We start from the raw sequence: 24,773 nt of genomic DNA, 5'->3' as shown, positions 1-24,773 counted from the left end.
CTTAGGGGAAAGTCAGCTGCACATCAGGGGGTTGAAGAGAATGGTTTGATGGCTGCTGGGCCAAGATTGGCAACAATAGTTCCCCAGGAGCCCCATCGTAAATGCACCAAACAATTCCTCAAGATTTTCCAAAACACTACTCTGTTTTGGGCTCCTGGGGAACTTTGAAGTAGCACCAAAGCTTTAAGATCTCTCCAGCTGTCACCTGGAGACTGGCAACAGCTTGTCTGGAGTGTGGGCAGCATGGCATTGTATCTGTCTGAGGTCCCCCTCTTCCTCCTCCTCCTCCTCAGATCCCACCCTCAGCAGGCTTCATCCCTAAAATATCCTGGAAGTTTCCAACCTGGAGTTGGCAACCCTATGTCCTGGAGTTCGAACCTGGAGTTGGCAACCATCAGCCAACGTTTATCTGCCTGTCTGTCTTTACAACCCCCCCCCCCACACACACACACAGCCTCTGCCTAGGGAGCAGCTGACATCATTCTCCTCTCCCAACTGAAAATTCCAACTGCCTTGGGGGGGGGTGAGTTTGAGGAGTGGAATGGAGTGTAGTCCAATCAGCTTCCGTATGTAAATGACCTTGGAACGCTGGCCGGGACTGCACAAAGCAGCCAATGAACCCAGCCAGTGTCTTCCGAGTGGCAGTTTTTTCGGCCTAACACTAAAGGGGCCAATTTTAGAATTCTGGCATCCAAAACTCTTTTATAATAAGGGAGAGATGGGAAGTGCTTACAAAAGCAAGTCTGTTGCAGTTCTAAGGAGCCAGGGTAAGCAGATATTCTTACCAGGCACTGCAGTGAGTCTAGAAGCCTGAATACTCAAGTTAAATGTTGTTTTTGAATCACAGTAGGTTCCAGTGAACCATTTCACTTATATTCCACAGATCCCTTCTGAAGTCACTCCCATGAAGTACATACATTTGACAGCATTTTATACAAGCAGGTCATCTATTCAACTTGCTAGTGATAAAACAAACAAGCCCTGGATCTATCCAGCCAGCCAACTAGCCTTGGATACTGCCCTTGGCTCACTGGATGATATGGAAGCAAGTTTCGTGGGTGCCATTCAGCAGAATGCTTTCAAGGGTAGAAACTTTCTGATGACCATCCTATGGATGTGCAAAGTTATTTTGAATTAGCAATTGTTACCGTCAGTATGATTTAGCAGCAAGAACATGTGGAAGATGTTATAATAAATATAGGCCCCGGTCACATGGCAAAATTGCCGTGGGAGAGGCACGGGAGTCCCGTGGATTTTCCAGGCGCGATCACACCCCAACATCTGGGAAGCGCAGTGCTCCCGTGGCGAACCCATGGCTCCCCGCCAAAGGTGCGGATTAAAAAACTAGTACTTACGAGGTACTAGTTTCTGGAAACCGCGGGCCAAGGGCGGGTGTCTGATCACGTTTCCGGTGGATTTACATGGCATCCAGCGCCCATCTCCGCAGGTTGCGCAACAGCGCCCAACAGTGCATGCGCACAAAGAGCTATTGCTAGTGTGACCACGCAGCGTGGCTTCTGTGCCGCACTGCAGGATACCCGTCTGGTCGGCATCTCCCCCCTAACCACGGGACCTCGATCGGGACATGTGCTCGGGCGGCCGGCGTTAGTTTCCTCCGGGGCAATTAGCCACGCCTCCCCCCCGCAATATCCGGCCCATGTGACCGGGGCCATACTTTCTTATACTTGTTGCCAGTTTCACTACAAAGGTTTGTTGGCTTACAATAGAGGCTTAACACTAGATGGTTACCCTATCATTCATGTGGCTGTAATGTATTCTCAAAAAGTTGTGATGAGGAAAGCCAAATATGACTGGATAGTGTGTTACCTGGAATGGCCTGATGGACCTTATGACCTGGGTGGGCTGAACTATGTTAATAATGTGTTTGTGCTTTCAGTGCAGTATCTGTTCACTAAACTTTGCAATGTAGTCATGATGGTGGCCTTTTTTAAATATCCGCTTTTGGGGCTAAAGACCTTCCTGAAGCTTCTGTTCATCCAACAGTGTGTCACTTTGGTTGCTTCATGCATCCATTTATTACCAGCATCTAGCCTTAAGCTTAAAGTAGAGCCAGATCTACAAAGGTTTTGTGAGTAAAAACACTTCCATTAAAGCACATAACCAAAGAACTCAATAGATTTAATTTTTTCTCTTTAGTTTTTTGTATGCAGAAAGGGCACAGTATGCCAGAATGGCTAGTGGAAGGCTTTATGATCCTGGTGTGTTTGTATCTAGCATTTTTAGCAACTATAAGGCTAGGAGTTTTGTTTTGCTTTTCCTGCTTCAGTAAGCAAATTCCCTTTTCCTAAGAATCAGCATGTAAACCACAATCTGCTTTAAATTTGTTAATCAGGTGTCTTATTAAATTGTTGACTTTAGCAAGCAATATGTAATGAACACAGCCACTGTATCTTGTTAGCATTTCCACAGCTCGTTTAGCACCAAGGGGGGGAAACCTGCATTGTTTCAGAATTATAATGCACTTTATGATACTAATCTGTATCAATGGTACATCATTTAATCTTGCTAATGCCAAAAGATTCCTTGGCAGGGTTATAAGGCAATTGATAGCTCATTCAGCCAGCGGACAGCTTGAACTTTGCACAAAATGTGGACAAAACTTATTAAAATGATCTATTTTGTTTTTCTTAAAGTGTTTGGCTGAGTGAAATGACTCTTTCTGGATAACAAAGGTTTTCAATTACCTCTGAAGGCCTCAGAATAGTTTGGATAAGGCCTCTAGGCAAAGAGGAATGAAACAATGCTATCACTCTCCAGTGAAAATGTGAAACGCTAGCTCTCTGAAAGTTTACCTCTCAGCAGCAGGCATGAGAAGCAGTCGATACAATTACAGCAGTGCTGTGTGAGCTTACAGTATAGAATAAATATCAGTTCTCTTAAAGTGTCTTACTTAGTTACCTAGTATGTACGTTAATCCTTGACACAGAGTAATTTCTTCAGAGCACACAACACATGAAGAGGGACATGATGCTATCAGCTGAATCATCATAGCAAGCAGAAAGAACAGCATACCTAAAAAGGGAAACATAAAAGGCATATATATCTTGGTATTGACATTATTTTTTATTCATGGCTTAATTACTGTTCAGCATGAAATAAACTTAAGCAGCAGTCATGTAACTTTTGAAAGACTTTCACTTAAAAATAATATTGACAAATTCTATGGGGTATAAAAGTAAGTATAGTTTTCAGTTTTTGAATTTTCAATTAAAAAAAATTCATTTCTAATAAATGAAACAATACAAAATACAATACATATGAAAAGCAGGATCAGATTTTGGAACGGCACCAGCCATGTTTCCTCTTCTGAGAGCTTTTAATGGATTTGAATTGCACTTATAGGAGCTGCAGTGGCTCAAGTGGTTAAGACGTTGAACTGCAGGCTGTGGAAGGTCAGTAGTTCAGCAGTTCGAGACCTGGGTGCTGCATGATGGAGTGAGCTCCCATCTCTAGTTCCAGCTCCTGCCAACCTAGCAGTTCAAAAGCAAGAAATTGCAAGTAGATAAATAGGTACCACTTCGGTGGGAAGGTAACAGCGTTCCGTGCGCCTTGGTGTTTAGTCATGCCGGCCACATGACCACGGAAACGTCTTCAGACAGCGCTGGCTCTTCGGCTTTGAAACGGAGATGAGCACCGCAACCCTAGAGTCAGACTCGACTGGCTTTCGAGCAAGGGAAACCTTTACCTTTACCTAAGCTCTATCTATATATTGAACACTGAAGCAAGTGACATTTACAAATCAAAGATGTCACATTTTTTAAAAAGTAATTAAAAAATCAGGAACTGAAAAAGAAGAACAGAAGAGAAGATTGGATTTATACCCCGCCCTTCACTACCTGAAAGAGTCTCAGAGCGGCTTACAATCCCTTCCCCTCCCCACAACAGACACCCTGTGAGTTAGGTGGGGCTGAGAGAGTGGAATCTCTGGTTTAGAAATATATTTGAATATGTGTGAAGACTATTAAGATCAATGAGTGTTTTCTCATTTTTAGAAACTTCAGTAATTTGGATAACGGAACACATCTTAATCAGATAGGAGACACTGGGCATCATGCAAGTTAGGTTTTGGATAAGACTGTATTTGTGAGGACATACAAAGAGCTCTAGTGGATCAGATCATGTGTCTGTCTAGACCCAGCTCCTGTTTTCAACAATCGCCAATCACGTGATTCTGATAATCCCATAAGCAGGGCACAAAGGCCAACAGTTCTTTCCATTTTTATTTATTTATTTTATTTATTTATTTTTGCTCCCAGCCACTGGTATTTGTGCCTTTGAATATGGAAGTCCCATATAAGCAACATGACTAATAGCCATAGATAGACCTATGCCCATTCTCCTTTCAAAGCTACCTCAGCCAATTACCATCATCACATCTTGTGGCAGCAAATGCTATAAGTTAATTATGCATTGTGTGAAGAACCATTTTCTTTTGTCTTTCCTGAATTGTCTGCCAATCAATTTAATTGGATGACTCCAAGTTCTAGTGTTAAGAGAATGGGGGGGGGGGGGAATGCGTTCTGTCTGCTTTGCCCACACTACGCATAATTTTATAAATCTCTATGATGCCTCCCCAATCCTTTAATCATTTTTCTGAACTGAAAAGCCACCAAACATTAGCATTTTCCATAAGGAAGGTACAATAATCCCTTGGTTATTTGGGTTGCTGGGACTTTGCTAGTTCTGTCATGACAACACCATAGATTTATATAAGATTTAAAAAAAACCTCTTTTCCTAATAATCTCTCATTATCACACATTGAATTAATGTTTTCATTGACTTACCTACAATGACACCAAGATCTCTTTCCTGGTTAGTCCCTGTCAATTTATACCCCATCAGTGTATATATGAAGTTAGGAATTTTTTGTGTTGAAATGTATATCAAAGTATACTTACTTAAGTTGAACCTCATTTGTATCCCATTCTTCCAATGATCTAAAGCCCTTAATGGTCCACTTTGATTCTCACTGTCTTGAATAATTTGCTGTCACCTGCAAACTCAGCTCCATCATTAATATCCTTGACTCCTGCATAAAATAACGCCTATCGTTTTTTTCTGTATTCATAGGAACAATAGCTGTTTTATCAACACAAGCCAAAGGGCCACCTGATTTTTAAGAAAAGGGTGCCTTTGCCGTGCACACCTAGTATGCAAGCCTATTTAATCATTAATAACAATACTCAGTGTGTAGAACAGTGAGCTCCTGAGAATAGCCACACATGGTCTGCAGAATGAAATTGCTCGGGTGGGAGGGAGCAAATGCCTCTCCTTACTGTCCCTAAATGGTGCTCTTAAAGTATTTCATTACTGGAGCTAGGAAACTCTTCTTACAGGCACATTATGTGCCCCTTAAAATCATACACGCACACAAGTACTTACTACACTTGGGTTTCATTGAGATGTTCGTTCTCTCAGATTTAAAATTATAGTTATTACAGCATATAAGAAGGTCCAGATGATGCTTTACAAAGGATGATGGGAAAAGAAGGGACAAAGAACACTGAAATGGTAAGAAAGCATACAAAACAGCTCACTCATCACAACTGTATATGCAAGCTGTTTTTCACTATCTGTAAATATATGGTTGACAATTTTAAAAAGACACAACAACCTTCTTTCTCTTTCTCTGCAATCTAAATGTCCTTAATTTCCACTGCATTCATTTTGTTATGATGTATTTTCAGGGAAGACCAGAATTTTCTGAAGTGGTCTCCAAATTAGAAGAATGTCTATGCAATATTGAGGTAACAACATAACCTGTGGTGATTGAGGGATGTGAATGCATAGTTCTGAGAAAGTGTGATGGCTGGCTGATTGCTTACAAAAAAATGTTGCAAGATAAGCCCCACGGTTTTCTCAAGCTGATTTGCCCAGCTGTAACCTAAGTTGGGCTATGTGAAAGAGATACAGTAAGTACTATTAAAAATTGAAACAAAGGCTAGCCCATCAGGAATGGAACCTGAGATCAAAAGTCCTCATTATTCTCTATTACTGTAGATAAGCAATAGTTTTTAAGACTCAAAAGTGATACAAAAGATCCAACATTTACAACAGGTACACATTCATTTTGTTAGTCTTTTTGTTGACTGTGGCTGAACTGAGACCACAGGTTTTTAAAGCATTGTAAAAGACTGCAACACATGTTTACCACTCACAATAGCAAAGATGAGTATACACACCATAGATAATTGTGTCTCTTTCATGCAATGCTAAAGAAAACTGTCTCAGTGGCTGGTCAAGTGTTCAAACTGAAGTAGCTGAGGTCCAAATCCATTACGAGATACACTGTACCATAAAGTGAAAATGCGGTGTGCGCATCACAGGTAACAAGACTTCTTATCATACCACCAACTAATTTTTTTAATCTATTATCCATCTCCCTCCCATGTTGGCAAAGATATAAACAATCCAGAAAAATTGAATTCAGAACCCTGTGCCTGTCATGCAGCATTTCTAAGCAGAGCTTTCTCATCTCAAAATCAGATCAGCATTTATACCTCAAAAGGGCCAAATTAGTATCCAGCCACTCTTGATGTCTAGCCTACTTTACTTAGAATCATTATCATCTGAAATGGTGCAAAGGGTGGAGTGTGCATTAATACAACGAGGACATGCAAGAAAAGGTTTGGAGGAGCTGAGCTCCCAGGGAGCAGCAAAGGTCCTTGCAAGATGAGCTTAATTAGCATAATGTGATTAAAATAAGCTTAGCATAAGCAAGATAGTCTCTACAAAGTGCATAAAAAGCTAGCACTATTAGTCCTTTGTTTTAGCTTTAAAATGTGGCCCAATGTTTTCTAGTGTCTTTGCTTCTGGAAAACATTGTGAATGAACCTCGGTGTTAGAATTCCCATACTAGTATCATTTGCTTTCAACATGGCCCAGATTTGTACGTGGAGGGAGAGAGACCTATCACTCTGGGGTGTTGAAATATTGGCGGCTTGGAGGGCAGCTAGTGTCTAATTTCTAAGAGTGGATTCTAATATAATTCTTTTGGATCCGCCCCCTCATCAGAGCCCTAAAAGGAGAACTTCTGGGTTTCATACCCCTTGAAACTCTACCACAGTGCCCCCTAACAGATGTGTGGGAGGTAGAATATTTGCTCAGGACTCCAAGGGCCTCTCCTTCATAGCCATTTGTCTCCTCATGTGCCAGACCTGCTCTCTGACATTTGAAAGCAAGTTCTGGGGATTGAACCAGAGGATTTGTCTTGAAGAAAAGTAAGTTTCACATGGGTGTTGAGAAAAGACTGGCTCAAATGTTTTCTAAGACAATCAGTTGAGTCAGATGAATTTAACTTCATTCTATGTCTCCTTTTGGCTTTTGGACAAGAGAAGATGACTGGTAAAACAGAAGTCATGTTTGATTTTAATGAACAGTTCCTGGAATACTCTTCTGCTCTATGCATGAGTTGGGAAAGTCTCCCCACAACTCTCAAAATATGTCACCATTCTTAAGCTGAAGGGCCAGAACAATGGCTTCCATCATATGTTTCATTTTTTAGGCTGCAGCTTCAGCTTCAAGTTACTTTGTGTTTAGGTGGAAGTGCTTTTAAGACCTTTTGGGATTTGAGGATAGGGTTTTTTGTTGTTTTTGTTTTGTTATTGTGGGGTTTTTTCCCCTAAGTTTGCTTTTGCTTTGTTTGTTTTGGAAAAGTAAAGCAATAGATCACCTGTAACTGTGGTCTCACAGGAGACCAAACTAGCTACTGTGATACATCGGCAGGAGTGCATATGAGATTAAATCTGGGCTGTGAGCTGGTGGAAGTCAAAGGAGGAAAAGCAATATTTGGGTAGCTGAAACCCATCACTCATTGGCAAAGTGACCCAAGGGTAAAGTTTAAAGGAACAAAGGTTGTATAAAGAGTAGGAAATCTTCAGAATCTTGATCGGCTATGTGAATAAGGACATTTTTTAGTTCTTCCCCTTCCCTTTTCAAAAAATGTTCCTTTTGATGTTCCCTTTTGAAAAGCTTCACTCTGAAACAAGACTCAGTGTTCTTCAGTTATTTTGTCACTCCTCAATATTGTTGCCTATATAATAATATATTCCTTTTTATTAGAAAAAGCAAAATCAAAAAGATCTACTGCTATCATACTGCAGACCTTATGTTCAAATGAAGAGTAGGGTTTTTCAGTCAGTGGTTCATCATTATATAAACATTTTTGTCATGGCAGTTTTGTATGGTCAGTATGTCCCTCGAAAATGTCTGCATATGGTGAGATCCAACAGTTACTTCATATTATAGCTACTCTGGCCTTGTTAAGAGAAATATTCTTCAACCCTGCATGAGAGGGAAGCAAACCTCAGTCTTGGACACAGCCTCACTTGGCCCCATCAAGGTATCATTATGGATAAAGGAAATGTCCGCATCCAGGATCTCCTTTCAACCTAGCTATGGAGAGCAGTTTCAGGGAGATCCCAGGAAAATCTGGTATTGTGTCCATTCATTCAGTACTTTCTATTTAGGAAAGATGGGAAGAGGAGGGGAGGGGATACCCAAATCTAAAGTTTATCTGCCTTTCATTGTAGATTTTTGTTCCGTCTAGAATATTAATTGGAATTCTAATTGGAAAGCTTGTAAAGAATATCCTTTAAAAAGCAAACAAAACAAAACCCCAGTCCTTAAACATTTGCCCTGTGTATCAGATGGGAAGTACTGTTGAGCGTACAAAATGTGTAGTATCTCTCATATAAAATTGAGTAGTGGGGTGGCACTTTCTGAACATTCCACATGCCCCTAAATCAGTTGGCTCCATGATGTGTCACTCAGAAGGTGTCCCTATCCACTGGCTGCATTGCCTGAGTCCCGCCCACAGAGGCGGCGCCTGCCAAAACTTTCCTCAGAAGATGGTTGCTTCGCTCCAGTGAACACAGCTACTGTCTTCTCTCTCCACGCCAGATGACAATTGATTCCCTCAGGGGACAAAACCCACAGTCTTTAGCCTCCAAGCCAAGTTTGCTGAGGCAACACTTTTCAGAATGGAAAAAAACCCCACCAAGTAAACAGCTGTCAGCGTGGTGGAGGCAGGGGGGGAACCAGCCTTAGTTATCACAAAAAAGCCAGTGGATAGAAGATGGGACCAGACACACAGAAAACTGGAAACCAAAAATCCGAGGCATGCTGCGAAGCAGAAATACAGACACACTCATAGACAGATTTGCGTAGGCACATACAAACAGGAGGAGTGCAGGACCAACTGGCTGAAGTGGAGAATGTCATATACATTTAAAAAATACAGAGAGTGTGCGACACTGGGATAAACCCTCACATCTTTCTAAAGCTCGTTGTATTGCTTTTACAACGAGCTTTACTGCTAGTATTATATAAATATATAATACCACATTCTCAATTGTTTACAGTTGATACACTCCCGACTTGCAGAACCAGGCCTCAGAAAGACCTGATTCTGTTTATTTCTGTCTTTTTTTCTAGGCAGCAGTCCTGGTTTCCAGCTATTACAAAAATACGAATAAAAGTTTTCATTGGTCTTACTATTGACATAAGATGACATTAGTCAAATGGCTAAGGAGACGGCATTATACTAATAATTAAAGTGTCTCTACTTGATTCAATAAAAAGGAAGTCATCCCTGTTCCTAGCTCATAACCAGAGACAATGAGTGAAGGGCCTTTCCCTTGCCTACATACAGAGGTTGCATATGAATGGGATCCCATTCCCTTTAACAAGAAATATCACAGAGTGCATTTGTACAGGTTACAATGACTGTCATCCCCTTGGCAACCAATTTTATATAAACAACATCGAGCATGATGAGAGCAGTAAGAAGAGCAGCAAGGGTATTTGTGACATACTGCAAGTGTCGAACGCTGCTGTCAGCCCTTCTGGCAAGACTCTGCAGTTGTCATAAGTGGATACTGACAATGTCCCCTTTGTTCAATCCAGCTAATGTCTCCAGCCTCCAGCAACAGCAGTGGTTCTCTTTCTCCTTCTTCTTCGTCGGATTGCCTGGTTGCTCGAGGGTGCCCTGGTCGTAGCCATGTTGCTGCTTTGCGTAGCCGCTTTGAGTTGGAATACGCCTTGAATGCCAGAGCTTATGCTGTCTGGTCTCAAAGGTAAGAACTCAGAAGGAAGAATTCCTTCCTTGACTCTAGTAAGTTATCTGCCTGTAACTTATTCTTGACTGTTCAGTTAAATCCCGACATCTAGGAGAAGTTGTCTGGAAGCATCACAGAATTAAAATTACTCTTTATTCAGGGAGACAAACAACCAACTTTTAGTGTTTCATACCACGCAGGAGATGGAAGCAGAAATAGCTCCAAAAAAGCTCCCCCCCCCCCACCTACTCTGGGTTCTAGATAGTCGAAAGAAAGAAACTGGTAAAATATTTTGTGTAAGATCTCCTTTGCTCATAGCATGAATTCCATAATTGCTGGATTTTTGGTTTTCCTTCTCACCATGGATCCATTTCACACTAGTGTTTTGTTTGATCTGATGTGGAACTGATATTGATTATCTCTTCCATGTGCTCTCTTTTGCTTTACCTGTTGCCCACCCCTCTTCCCATTTTGTGCAACATACCAAAGGTGAGTGGAACAGCAAGAACTCCAAGGGATGCTGTGAGAAGGAGGCCCCAGTTGTTGCAGCAGGGCCAAGAGATGCTGTGGTACACCCTTGTGCAGGGTCCAAGGATACTGAGAACCTTGGGAAATTTAATTGCTGTGCCTCCTGGCATCCATGGATGTCTCATTTCAAGTAAATTGCATGAAGTGGGGCACTGTCAGGGATTGCCCTGCTTAATGCTGATGCAGGAACTGAAGTCCCTGGGGCATGGCTTATCCCGGAGCCTAGCGGCCCATCAAACAACCAAACCTAAACTAGGGTTTGATTAATATTTTGGTTCTTTACTAGATGTTAGACAAATTAAAACAGTTACTCAGATTGTTTCTGGAGAGGTCTGTCCAGCATTTCTTTACATATTAGACTGGTGACAGATTTGCAGCTGAGAAGGCGAATTGTGATTCCATCTCCATGGACAGCTGTTTGAACTTATTTGAACAACAAATGTATCTTTTGGGGTAGATGTTGGAGGTGTAGTAAAAATCAACTTGAGCCACATGGGAACCATTTTACTCAAATAGACTCCCATGCCAGAACAGATCTCATATAATTGAACTTCACATGGAATCCCACGTCATTGAACCTCATGTGGAATATCACTGAAAAGATAGCTATGTTCCACATCAGATCCTTGCAAGTGTATTTACAACAGTTTATACAGCCTTAAAACTACGACCTGCAAAGTGGTATAACTCTGAGTGAAACATGTATGCACGAATACATCAGAACTGGTTTAAACAAACATTTTATATGAGACAGTTCTGAAACAGCACCCTAGAGGAGAAGAGATCCATTCTGGAATGAAGAGGCTTAGGCCTGTCATATTAAAAATATTAACCTGACTACAAATAGTTATCAAAGGAAAAAGAAAGAGTGACAACAGAAGTGAAGGGAAAACAACTGAGGTGGGATGGTATTAGAGAAAATCTTATATTAGTTTCTCTTTTGTGGTGTAGATAATAGATTTGCATGAAAAGAATGAGCGAGTGACACATTTAGGTTACAATATAGATACCCAAGAGGGGAAGAAAAGTAGTTATCACAGCAGCCTCCCTGCTACTGTAATTTAATGTTCATCTCAGTGTGCCACCCAAGCTCATTAGCTTGCTGAAATGGGTTCCTGTATAACCCAAAGGGTTACAGAACAGTTTCCCCCCTAAAATTCTGTGCAATACAAATTAACTAACTCCAGTCCTATAAATAGAACACTGAAAGAGTTACCCAGAGGCAAAATGTAAAATAAAATGAAGATGGTTTTTGCAGATTCAGTGTTTTTGTTCAATTATACAACATACTGAGATGATTAATGACCTAGCTTTCTAATGACAATGGTTTCTTGAGGCTTTAATTTTTTTAAAACATACAAATTGAGAGGCAGGGGTGTGATTCTGTACAATACTGTTATACTGTATTGTTACATTTTTCACCTCTTGCAGTCAGTTTTAGCTACCCAAAGTAGGATACCATGCTCCCCTTTGTTTAGCTAATTTCACTGTGTGCCCCTCTAACGGCACCAATAAGGGGGCACAGGTTAAAATCCAAAGAATCCCTTTAGATGTTAGACTTTGGGGCAAGCACCCCCACTTCTCACTCTTCCTCTGTGACCCCACCCCACCTAGCATAATGTCAGAAACTGCTTTTAAAGCTTTTGAACTTTTTGGCAGTATGTGGAGGCTGCTGTTGGAAGGAGGAGGAACCAAGCTGGAAAGGCAGAAGTCTGAAAGAAAAAGATGGTTGGTATTAAAAATGATTCATTTGCTCACAGGGACAAGACTGCTGCCCTGGAAAAAGCCATTCCTTGTATTCTGGAAAGAGAGGAGAGTAGGCAGATCCCCAGTAAAAACATTTGTGTCTGAAAATTAACATCAGTGTGGAGAGACAGAAATTTAGAATGAACTAATTTCTTTTTTGAATCACTGGTTTGTTTGATTGATGGATATATCTCTTGCAGTGTCACTGTTAAAAGTACCATTTGGTTTAACCATGGTAAATAGTTTTAAACCACAGCTCAAAAACTGTCAGATACTGGATCAGAGTGGGTACTGGGAAGGTTAGAAAAATAGCCCGTGGTCAGATAAAGGGAGCAGTTATTGTATACCTTTCTAAGTCACTTTCCCAAAAGTTACCCATGTTATCTTGAACTGTCACTGGGATGTGGGGGTGCCGCACCACTTCCAAATACACTATACCTGAGTAAGGATGGTGAAGGAGTTTCTGCTGTTTTGCTATGGCTTTAAGCTAATACATAAAATGTATACGATGCAAAGAGAATCTGGCCAGTAAGGGGGAAAGGCAGATAGATATTAAAGAAAGGATGGAGCCACACACTGAATGTATTCATATTAGCTGAAATCACTGTGGGCAGATACTGGAACACTGCCTTACCTGAAAGATGGGTGATCGGATGAGAGTTAGGAACCTCCAGGAGTTTCATCAGTGTGCCTTTTACTCCAAAGATCTCTCTCTCTGTTGTCATTAGCATGTTTTCTTGTTTCCCCCTGTACTTAACTTGTAAGTTATATCCACATTTGGGGCAAGTCAACCCCATAGCCACAAGTTTCGTATGGTTTATGTTGGCTTCTAAGAACCAGCCTTCTCTCATTTGGTTGGGACTCACAACTGCTCCCTCTGTCCCTTTTTGTTTGCTGGCCCTATGACTGGGAACCAAACCCTTCCTAAATCCTGATTTTTGCCTGTGTTTGTCTTCAGAGCTGCTTAAGCCGTCATTTGGTGAACAATGTCACACCTTTCTCTTGAGTTTACTTGCTGCCCAGCTGCATCAGTGTTGAAGTCCCTGTTGGATCTCACAAATTGTAGATGTCTTGCTCATTCTTTCTTGCTATTGCTTCCTCCTCTCTGCTTTACCATCTGAGGAGGCTTTGTTCCTATACTTGTGTTTGAAATCAGTCTGTCATCAAGAGGTCTACTCATCCCCCCTCCCATCCAGGTACTTGCGAACAAACTTTGAATGTTACTTGTATTCTGTTTGGGCTCTTTTCTACTTCCAGTTTTGCAAAGGCACTTCACTACCCAATCAAGGATCATTACTGCTATTGTGTAGGACAGGAGCGTTTTCGGTGGCAGCTCCTATCTGGTGGAATGAGCTCCCAGAGGAGATCAGGGCTCTGCGGGACCTAGCACAGTTCCGCAGAGCCTGCAAGACGGAGCTCTTCCGCCAGGCTTTTGAATAGGAACTGCCGCCACCACCAGTATACCACCAACGCATCAGTATACCATCAACACCCTGGAATTCCTGGAATCCCCGGAATTTCCGGTATATGGACATCTGGATATGGGCATGGACCATCAAAGCCCTAAAAAAATTTTGCATCATGGGCGAGAATGGGACGTTCAGAGGACTGCCATCCTGTTTTTAGATAGTCTTGCTTTAGAAAGGCTATAATTTGTGATGTGCTTTTAATATTTTGTATTGTTTTTATTGTTTTTTTAGCTATATGCTTGTTAGCCGCCCTGAGCCTCCGGGGAGGGCGGGATAAAAATGTAAATAATAAATGAATAATAAATAAATAAATACCCAACATGGCACCAGTTGGCATCTTGGTGCCACCAACACCTTTCCTGTAACTCACCAGTGTTTTCAGAAAGTGGGCAGGGCCAGGAGGGGCTTTTGCCCAGCAGGGTTTTGATTGGGAATTAGAGATCTAATTATCTGCGTATATTGGGGTTCCCGGGTATAGGGCATTGCTTGAAGGATTATTGGATCCGGGAAAGCACATACAAGTTCTGTTCCCCAAAACATTTTGCTTTAGCCCTTGTTAAAGTCCAAACCAGTAACTTTATAGCTAAGAGCAGAGTGAGAAGATGGCTGGGAAGGAAGGATAGTTTCTCTGCACTGGATTCCTGAGAGCTGTTTTGTAAATGTGTATTTCTTTCATAGAACAGGAGCATAGACAGACATGTATTTTGGAACCTGAGTACAAGATAACATCTGCTACCTGAGAAAGGGGCTGAATTTTATTTACCTATTTACTTCAGTTATGCCCCACCTTTCTCCCCAGTGGGAACCTGAAGTGATATCATTCGCCTCTCCTCCATTTGATTCTCACAACAACCGTGTGAGGTAAATTAGGCTGAAAATATGTGACTTACCCAAGGTCACCCAGGAAGCTTCCATGGCAGTCCTAGGGACTGAGTCTTCCAGATCCTAGTCCAACTTTCAAACCACCACACCACAGTGGTGTAGAGAAATTATTTTATTTAGAACTTGTGAGACCCGTATAAAGGGGTATTCAGACTTCCTCAGATGTGTTGTTCATGGCAGCTGAAATTTTTGAGGCATCTTTGTGTTGCCTGAACATATGTAGAGATTCCAAGTATGTGCCCTGAAAAAGGGAAGAGGCTTGAATACAGGAAACAGAAAAGCCTTCTATGAAAGATTAGTTTCCTCCCACAGACTGACCCTTGACATTGTTGTTAAACAGCTCTTTTTACTTCAGAGTAAGCAATGATACATCTGAAGTGTGCTTGCACACTAAAGCTTATACCTTGAATAAAAATGTGTTGGTCTTAAAGTGCCACTGGACTCAAGCTTTGTTCTACTAAAACTATTAGATTGCCTCCTATCACACGTCTTTCAAAACATTGTGCAGGACTGTGTCTATTACAGATTAATTTTGTGTCCTTTACAGTCGGCCTTACTATTTACAGAACCATGAAAGAGAGGAAGACTCAGAGAAAGGTTAGCTTAAATTCATGCCCATAGCTCAAGGAGAGGCCAGTATCAAGGGCATTGGGAAAGTTAATTTGGTTCAGATTTTAAAGAGGTTGCAGTGCTTAGGGTTTTCTTGTCCCCATTTTCTTGGCTACTTTGATAGATGTCTAGCATTTTGCCTCCATTTTTCTCCAAAAGGTCACTTTTCTTTGGCCAAAGGCAGGATAGATTTATTCATAATGTTTATACATTATTTTTAATATGAATTACTATTGTCACTGTGTAACACAGGACACACGAGTACATGGCTGTAAGACTAACTGAAAGGCTTGGGATGAAATGAACTGAAAATAGGACAAAGAACATAAGAACGTAAGAAGAACCATGCTTGTGGGTATCACTACATCTTCTGGCAGTAAATTCCACATTTTAATCACTCGTCGTGTTAAGAAGTATTTCTTTTTGTCCATCCTTAATCTACTGCCCATCAACTTCATTGGATTCCCTTGAGTTCAGGTATTTTGGGGGAAGATGAAAAGGTTCTCTCTGTCTACTGTTTCTATCCCGTGCATAAGTGTATCAACCTCTATCATGCCCCCTCCTAAGTTATCTCTTTTTCTAGATTGAAAAGTCCCAGACTCTTCAGCCTTTCCTTATACGAAGGGTGCTCCAACTCCCTAATCATCTTGGTTGTCCACTTTTGTACTTTGTCTAGTTCTGCAATGTCCTTTTTGTGATACAGTAACCAGAACCACACACAGTATTTCAAATGAAGCTGCACCATAGATCTATACAGGGACATTATAGTACTGGCTGTTTCCCTCCCCCCCCCGAAAGAATACAGACACACACACACATACACACAGAAGTGGGAACCTGCAAGAAACTTGCAGGAGCAGCTATTGCATTCCCCCCCACCTTTGCTTTGTCCACTCTCCCTCTACTTCTCTGTCTCACACTCTTTCTCCCTCTTGCCAGTGCCACCTGTTCTCTTACTCTCCCTCTCCTCAATGCCTGTCATTTCCTCTCTCTTTCTGCCCCTCATCACTCTCCCAGCCCTCCCTTTCTCACAGCAGCAGTAGTGGCAGCGACTCTCCAGGAATCATAATGGATCTACTAGCTACAGAAATCAGTTCAACCTCACGGTTGCCAGCTCCAAGTTGGGAAATTCCTGGAGATTTGGGGGTGGGGCCTTGGGAGGGTGAGGTTTGGGGAGGGATGCAACCTCAGCAGGGTATAATGCCATGGGCTGCACCCTCCAAAGCAGCCATTTTCTCCAAGCTCTGTCATCTGGAGAGTACATGTAATTCTGGATGATCTCCAGCCCTCATCTTGAGTTCGGCAATGTTAGTAGCCCTGTAGGAAATGGCTGCTTTGGAGCCTGGATTCTATGGCATTATACCTGTCTGAGGTCCCTCATCTACCCAAACCCCACCCTCTCCAGGCTCCAGTCCTCAAATCTCAAGAAATTTCCCAACCTGGAGTTGGCAACCCCATCTCCTTTCCACCCAACAGTCAACCCACCTTTATCTGCCCCTCTATCTTCAGCTTTCTGTTGCCTCCCTCCCTGCAGCCTCTACCTAGGAAAACTATTGTCTTTCTCCACAGTAGGGATCAAAGCAGCTTACATTACTCTCCTGTCCTCCTTTATATCTGCACAACAAACCTGTGAGGTAGGTTAGTCTGGAAGTATGTGATTGGTCCAAAATCATCCAGTGAGCTTTCACAGCAAGATAGAAGTCTGAAGTATAGTCTCACAGACCCTACTCTGAAGTTCTAACCCTACACCACACTGGCTATCACAGGGTGGTTGCTGTTGAACAGTAGCAAGCAGCCAGGCCTACTTGAGTCATGCAAGTCAAGTGGTATCAAGTCACCCAGAGCTTGCTGCCAGGCCTAGGGTTGCCAACCTCCAGGTGCTCAGCCAGGCCAAGTGCCACCATATGCCTTGCTTCGTGTAGGGTTCAGTAAGGTGCCACCATCTGCCCCATCTTATGTGGGGCCTGGCTGGGCGCCAGTGTCTGCCTTACCTCAAGCAGGCTGATTCAGGTGCCAGTAACTCCTCTTTCTTGCCTTTTTCAGGGGCTCCTGTGGGCCAGGCACTGTCTGCCCTGCCTCACCTCAGGCTGGCTGGGTGATGACTCTCCTACATTGCGGTGGGCTTGGTGGGGTGGGCTCAGCCCTTCTGTCAGAGGGCTGGCAGGCCCTGGGTGGGAGGTCATTGGCCCACCAGGAGGTGTCCAGGTGTTCTTAATGGTCAATCTCAGCCCTGCCAGTGTGGTAAATTAGGCTGAGAATGTCTAACCAGTCCACGGTTACCCAATGTGTTTCCAGGGCAGAACAGGGATTTGAAGTCCTAGCCTGAAACACCACCCACTATACCACACTGGCTTTCATGAGGTAGCAAGCATCCAGACATAGGTGAGTCCTGCAAGTCATGTGATATCAAGTTGCCCCAATGAGTCCTCCCTCAGAGGCCAAAACAGCCTTGACAAGGACCGTGACCCATCCACCTGCCTTTTACTGACAGAAATCAAGGCCTCTGTTATTGTTGCCTAGCAACAGCCACTGGGGGCATCTGTTTTTTTAAAGCTACAGGCACTCATTGTTTTTATTTTGGGAGCTTTTAAGTCCCTCAATTATTTTGTTTTGTTAGATTTAAGATTTTTCTGCAGACCTGGAGTGTTGTTCAGGTTTGTAGAAAGATCTGTCTTGTCTGTTCATGAGTCTAGTCTCCAGATTTAAATATCCTCAGATTTGGCTGACTTTGCTATTAGAATATACAAGTGGGAACCCACAAGGACTTGCAGGAGGTATGAGAAGTCTAGATAGCCAAGATTCCCTCTATGGCTCTTTGCTCCTATTTTGTGGCTACTGCTTTTAACCCCCACTTTCTACAATTTCACATCGCTTTCTGGAACACTACCAAAATCTGCTTAAGGAAGCAGATTCACTAGATGAGACTAATCCCATGTTCACACTTAGTTGACCTTTTACAGTATATGGTTCCTTGTATTGCTACTTCACTGGGGCTTTCATCAGCTATAATCTAGCTTTGGATTCCTCTGACTTTGCTCATAAACCAGAAGTCTTCAATTAAAGTCCATCACTACACCTCTCTCTTATTTAAATGGAATGTTTATGCCACCACTTTTCCTCCAGCAGCAGTAGAGGTGGGCAATTTTTCCACACACACCCCAGCTCCAAATTCATAATACATTTTGTTAACAAAGGTCTCCTGACCCTCAGCAGAGGATTTGTAGGACAGGGGAGTTTCAAGGAGCGGCTGTGGGAAAGGAAAGGCAGGAAAGATATGCTTCTGTGAATTCTTTCCATTCATACTGCTATAGGATCCCATGAACTATGCATGGAATTAATCTGCTTTATAAAACAATAACTCTGTGAAATAAGTTAGGCTGAGATAACAATATGCCCTAAATCAGCTTGTGAGCTTTATGCCCACACTAGGATCTGTACCTAGTTTTCTTTCCCCCAGCCCAAATCCAGCATTCATTATTTTGGCTGCCATCTTTATTATAAATGGGGAGAATAGTTTTATTTTTTTTCCTCACTTTCTCACACATTTTTAATGTGGCTCAGGCAGATAGCATTTGACTTCCCCTGGCGTCCAGACATTGGCACTCCATATGTCAGCATGAAGCAGCTCTATAACAAAACCAAGCCTGCCAGTCCCTTAAGCAAAACCACTTTGTCCTTTCAACAAAACTGGAAGGACCTTGAGATAATATTTACATCCAGGCTGGAAACACCATCTACCTTTACACAGGCCATCTGTGTTCTACTGACAGTAGCCAGTCATTGAACATAACCATGCTGAATGGCGAACATTCTGCCACATGGATAACTGATTGAGTTGCCCTTTTTCATTTCATGGTTTATGTGTTAGCAGAGGTAGATTAACAGGCTTTACCCAGAAAAATACTTGAAAAGTTGATGACATGTTACTATACAGTTTAGTGGGATTCAACAAATCTAATTCTATTATCCTGTCAAGTTCTACAATATAAAGACCTTGAAAGCATTTTTAAGAGAATCCTTAAACAAGGCCAGAAGCTATGAAATCATCTGGTTGTGTTGGCTTTCTTTTCTTTAGCTTTGTTTTCTTTGGGTCATGTGAAGTAAATAACATCCCCAATGACTAATTACTTTACTATAAAGTTCAGCTTCTTTCTCAACTTTGAAAAGAGTGTCAGCATCCTGGAACCATGGCTAATGATTAAAAAAAAAAACTCAGAAGATTTTTCAAGGTTCATGTAAGCAAATGCACTGAAGGCAGACCGAATGAACATCTGTTTTCCAAAGCACAGGTTTTTATGGAACATTAAAAACTAACAGCCTTTTTTACTCTCTCCACTGAGTATCAGTTTTGGTCTGATAGATGTAGTCTCACTGTCATGCCTTAAAGAGCTCGAGCAGATTCTGTGTTATATATCTCACACTGACTGCTTAGAAATGAGGGAGAGTTTGCTGTACAGTCACCCAAGTGTCTTTATGTGATATACACACATGCAAAAAATAGCACTAGGTACCCATTTCTTTTCAGAGGTTTTTTTCATGGAACAGTTCATGTTGACTATAATGTTTCACTTTACCAGGAATTTGGCTTAGCCCAGAAGTGTAATTTACAGACTTGCTGCCTATGCAAGCTTATTAAGGGAAGATTTAGTTCACCTATACAATGTTATGTATCATGAGATTTTGTGATGGGACCTCTTACAGTAGTTGATAGGAACTACTTTGGTATCATAGAATGTTGATAAACATTCTGACTGCTGAGGAAATGAAACTTTGAGTGGCAGACTGAAGACTGGAATGATGAGTAAGAAGAGGTCCTAAGAGACAGAGAAGCACCTGAGGGGCAGGGAGAGAAGAAAGCAGCACTGAAGATGTGGACTTGAAGAAAGGGGAGAATGCAGGGAAATAAGAAGAAGAGGAGGAGGAGGAGGAGGAGGAGGAGACTGGATTTATACCCCACTCTTCACTATCCGAAGGAGTCTCAGAGCGGCTTACAAACTCCTTTCCCTTCCCCTCCCCACAGCAGACACCCTGTGAAGTAGGTGGGGCTGAGAGAGCTCTTGACAGAAACTGCTCTTTTTCAAGAACAGCTGTGCCAGGACTATGGCTTGCCCAAGGTCATCCAGCAGGTGCAAGTGGAGGAGTGGGGAATCAAACCCGGTTCTCCCAGATTAGAGTCCGCGCACTTAACCACTACACCAAACTGGCTCATACACTGCATTTAAGTGAATACATGCTTTTGGTGGGAAGCAGAGAAAGACAAGAGTGATAGACAGCATTGGTGGTTGATGGTCAGTATGACTAAAGATAATAGGACAGAGTAGACTGAAAATCAGGGACTTGAAAAGATGTGTGGTAGAGATAAGGAGCTGCTAAGGAGGGCCAAGGAGACAATGGATCTACAGCAAGCTCTCACATAGAGACAAGAGAAATTGTGTACAGTTGTTAAGAAGAGAGTGCATACTCACAGATATTTGGCAACTGGCAGAAATTGGGCTAAGAAGCCAAGGGGTATGGTTGACAGAGGAAACATGACAGGACTCCTAAATTTAAGTGTTCTTTCCTGAAGAGTGTAGAAGGAGCACTTGGGCTCAGTAGAGTGAGGAGACATTCTTTCAGCACCCGTTATACATTGTCTTGGAATGACCTGCTGCTCCAGCCTAATGTACAATAGATTCCACAATAGTTGCTCTGCTGTGCTCATGATCCCAACTCCCCTCTCCTTCCTGGGGTTTGTGAAAGGAATACCTGTGTAGACTAAGAAGCATTTCTGTTAAGGTGAAATATACCATAGCATCTCTGATAAGGACTGGGGCAGTGGGGAAGACAGAGCTTTCACTACTGCTCCAGCTCCTCCTTTGTAAATGAGAAGGCTCAAATTTCAATGTTTATCTTTTATAGAGCTACCTAACTAGTCTGACACCCTATGAATGTCAAACATATCTTTTACATAAAGATGCTTGGGTCTCACACAGAGACCTTCAGACTATTGGGCTACTTGGGCTGCTTCTACATGATTTAGAAACCTGAAATTTGATATTTAAGTAATTCAAGATATAGATTACTTTTTTAAAAGCCATCTAGTAAATGACACAATTGTACATCACTTCCTGGAAGAATCTCGCATAACCCAAAATAGACCAGGCTTTTTCACAGCACCCAGAAACCTGAAATTTGGCAGCACGTAGCCCAAGATGCCCTAATCCCTACAAAAGTCTGACTGAGGGAATATTTTTTAACACCTAATGTTCAAACCCTAACTGTAAGGTTCATCTTGTAACAGACACCAGCACAGCAGCACAACACTGCACAACCCTGGGGGGGGGGGGACTTAGTCTCGGGATACTGAAATATACTGGGTTCAGACGCGTAGAGTGATTAGCTCATGTTTATTTAGTGGTTTCAGCTCAAAACTAAGATAAACTTGCAGGGTCAGAGCCCTGCCTATATTAATGAAACACACCACACCCAACACACACCCCACATCTCACGATCAGTGTTCCCTCTAAGCTGAGTTAGTGTAAGCTAGCTCACAGTTTTTTAGCCTCTGGCTCACACATTTTTGTCTTGGCTCAGGAAGGATGACACCAGATCAAACTAATTTATGCAGTAGCCAAATTGCTCGCTCACAACTTTAATGCCAGTAGCTCACAAAGTAGAATTTTTGCTTACAAGACTCCACAGCTTAGAGGGAACATTGCTCACGATAGGCTATTTCCAGGGTATTGTTTAGCAATTGGCTATTACTAGGATCCGGATCAATCTATTGGTTCATTCTCAGATCCAAACCTTCTATTGTGATGTGCTCCAAGCTACACTATTCTGCATGTACGCTAGCAAGCCCTTTTGCAAGTATGGTTCCATCTCGATACATAACACCCCTCCCCCAAGGTTCAGACACTCTCAGCAAACGAAGTCCTTTAAATAAGCGGGGTGGCGCCGCTCGCAGTTTGAGCGGCATGGCTCTGCTGGCGGGGTCGAGGATTCTGGGGCCACATTGGTGATCGGACCTGCCGAGGAACGGGGGACCGGAGGTGGTGTTGGCACGGAGTCTGGGCCCTCAGGAATGGCTAGCTCTGGCATTTCGCCGGCTGTCTCTGGTGGCTGTTCCCTGGCGGCCAGCTGTTCACTTACAGTTGGCGAGTTCTCCTCAGGTTCCTGTGTTCCGAGGCTTTGCAGGTCCTCTTCGCTATCCTCTGGCTGGGACGTGGGTGACCTGATTTTGGCAGGGAGGAGGCGGCTGCAGAGCTGGTCAATGTGCCGATGGAGCAGCTGGCCTTCTTCCATGGCAACTTTATGAGATAGGGGCCCGGTTACCCTGATGACCTTGGCTGGGACCCATGCGGGGCCCCTGGAGAAGTTTTTCATGTAAACAGGGTTGCCCGGGGAGAATCCATGGGGAGCTGCTTGGGTTTCCGGGGCCAAACTGTGCTCTGGAGCCCGGTCAGGGTGTAGATGTTCAAGGCGATTGTGAGCTGCTTGCCCATTAGCAGTTCCACGGGGCTGTGGCCGGTGGTGGTGCTCGAGGTTACCTGCTGCCCGAAGAGGAAGGCCATCAATAGGTGGCCCCAGTCCCCATGGACGATCTGGTGAAGGGATTTCTTTGTTGTTCTCACCATCTGCTCGGTCGGGCCGTTGGTTGCCAGATGGAAGGGAGCGGAGCGGACATGCCAGATGGCATAGTAGTCCATGAACTCCTGGAATTCTGACAAGGTGAAAGCCATCCCGTTGTCCATGACCACTGTTTCGGGTATTCCATGTGTGCTCAAGACCCGCCATAGGGTGCGGATTGCTGCTCGGGACAACGTGGAAGGAACCAGAATCACTTCTAACCATTTGGTGTCTGAGTCCAGCAGGATGAAGAAGATCTGTCCCTGGAAGGGGCCTGCAAAGTCGAGGTGCAGCCAGGCCCATGGTTTGTGGGAGGATTCCCACTGCTGCACTGGGGCCCGGGGTGGTTCCAGTCAGGACTCCTGGCATGTCTGACAGCGTTTGACACAGTTCTCTATCTCACTGTCCATGCCTGGCCACCAAACGTAGCTGAAGGCCAAAGCTTTCATTCACACGATCCCAGGATGTGTGTCATATAAGGCTGTTAGGACTCGCTGGTGTAACAGCAGACAACCCTTGTGGGCCAACAGTTTGTCCCGGTGGGAGGAGAATGCAGCAAATTCTGGGCCCGCCCAGCTAGCAGGCCATCCCCTCCCCACCCAGTCCAAAACACGAGAGAGGATGCGATCCCATGTGATGTGGTGGGACACGTCAGAGACCTGGATGGGACGGTTGGGCGGGTCCTCGTTGAGCATGATCTGGTGGGCCAGAGCCAGGTCCAGGTTGCAGGAGGGCAGCAAGAGATGGCTGAGAGCATCGGCGTGACCCGTCGCTTTTCTAGGTTGGTAAAGAAGTGCATACTGGTAGCCAGCCAAGAAGATGGACTAGTGGAGCACCCTGGGTGACAGCATCTGTGGCATCTGGCGATCCAGGGCCAATAGGCCCAGCAGGGGTTTGTGATTGGTGACAACAGTGAAGGGCCAACCATAGAGGTAGTTGTGAAACTTTTTCACCCCTGCCACAATTGCCAGAGCCTCTTTGTTAATCTGCGCGTAGCTGTGCTCGGCCAAGGACAGAGTCCGGGAGTAATAGGCCATGGGGACCTCCCAGCCATCAGGCAGCTGGTGACCCAAGATGACCCTAACCCCATACATCTGGATATGGGCATGGACTGCCAAGGCCCTAAATACTCTCTTTTGCATTATGGGCAAGACTGGGACGCTTAGAGGACCGCCATCTTGGTTTTAGCTAGATCTGTTTTAGATAGGTTATACATTATGATGTAATTTTAATATTTTGTATTTTTTCTACTGTTTTACTGTTTTATTAATTATATGTTGTTAGCCGCCCTGAGCCTCCGGGGAGGGCGGGGTATAAATACAAATAATAAATAAATAAATAAATTTGCGGGGGGCCCAATTGTTGACCATAATATTTTCTCACCAGACCCAGGGAGCTTTTTTGTCCAGCAAGCAGTGCACGGGCTCAGCTACAGTGGCCTTGTGGGGCAAGAAGGAATGGTAGAAATTCAGCAATCGGGGTGTCGACAACGGCACGGACCTTGTTGGACATTAAGTGGATGCCTTGTGCATCGACCACAAATCCCAGGAACTTGACCCGCAGGACCCCCAGGAGACATTTTTCATGTTTCACATTAAGGACGGTGTTGTGGAAACATTGCAAGACGGCACGCAGTGTCTTGGCGAAGGTCTTGGCAGAGGGGGCCACATCAGAACTTCATCAAAGAATGGCTGCACCCCGAGGATACCTTTAAGAAGACAATCCATGAGATTCTGGAAGATCCCTGGGGCCATACTGACCCCAAACTGCAGCCGCCGCACCAGGAAATCACCCCTGTGTGTCACGATAGTCTGAGCTACTGTGGTAGCATCATCTACAGGAAGCTGCTGG

General features: G+C 43.5%; 1 protein-coding gene across 1 annotated transcript in view; it reads left to right on the top strand.

The window, feature by feature from the left end:
- LOC107126035 (serine/threonine-protein kinase TNNI3K-like) overlaps window positions 1-24,773 on the top strand; it is a 197,290-nt gene that overhangs the window by 139,795 nt on the left and 32,722 nt on the right. Inside the window, exons 6-7 of the mRNA XM_015429529.1 lie at window positions 5,710-5,769; window positions 9,929-10,098. Of these exons, the coding sequence (XP_015285015.1) occupies window positions 5,710-5,769; window positions 9,929-10,098 (230 nt within the window). The remainder of the gene's footprint in view (window positions 1-5,709; window positions 5,770-9,928; window positions 10,099-24,773) is intronic.

The sequence above is a fragment of the Gekko japonicus genome, unplaced genomic scaffold (assembly GCF_001447785.1).
Source record: "Gekko japonicus isolate JY-2015 unplaced genomic scaffold, Gekko_japonicus_V1.1 scaffold304, whole genome shotgun sequence".
Taxonomy (NCBI): Eukaryota; Metazoa; Chordata; class Lepidosauria; order Squamata; family Gekkonidae; genus Gekko; species Gekko japonicus.
This window is presented reverse-complemented; position numbering and strand designations above follow the sequence as displayed.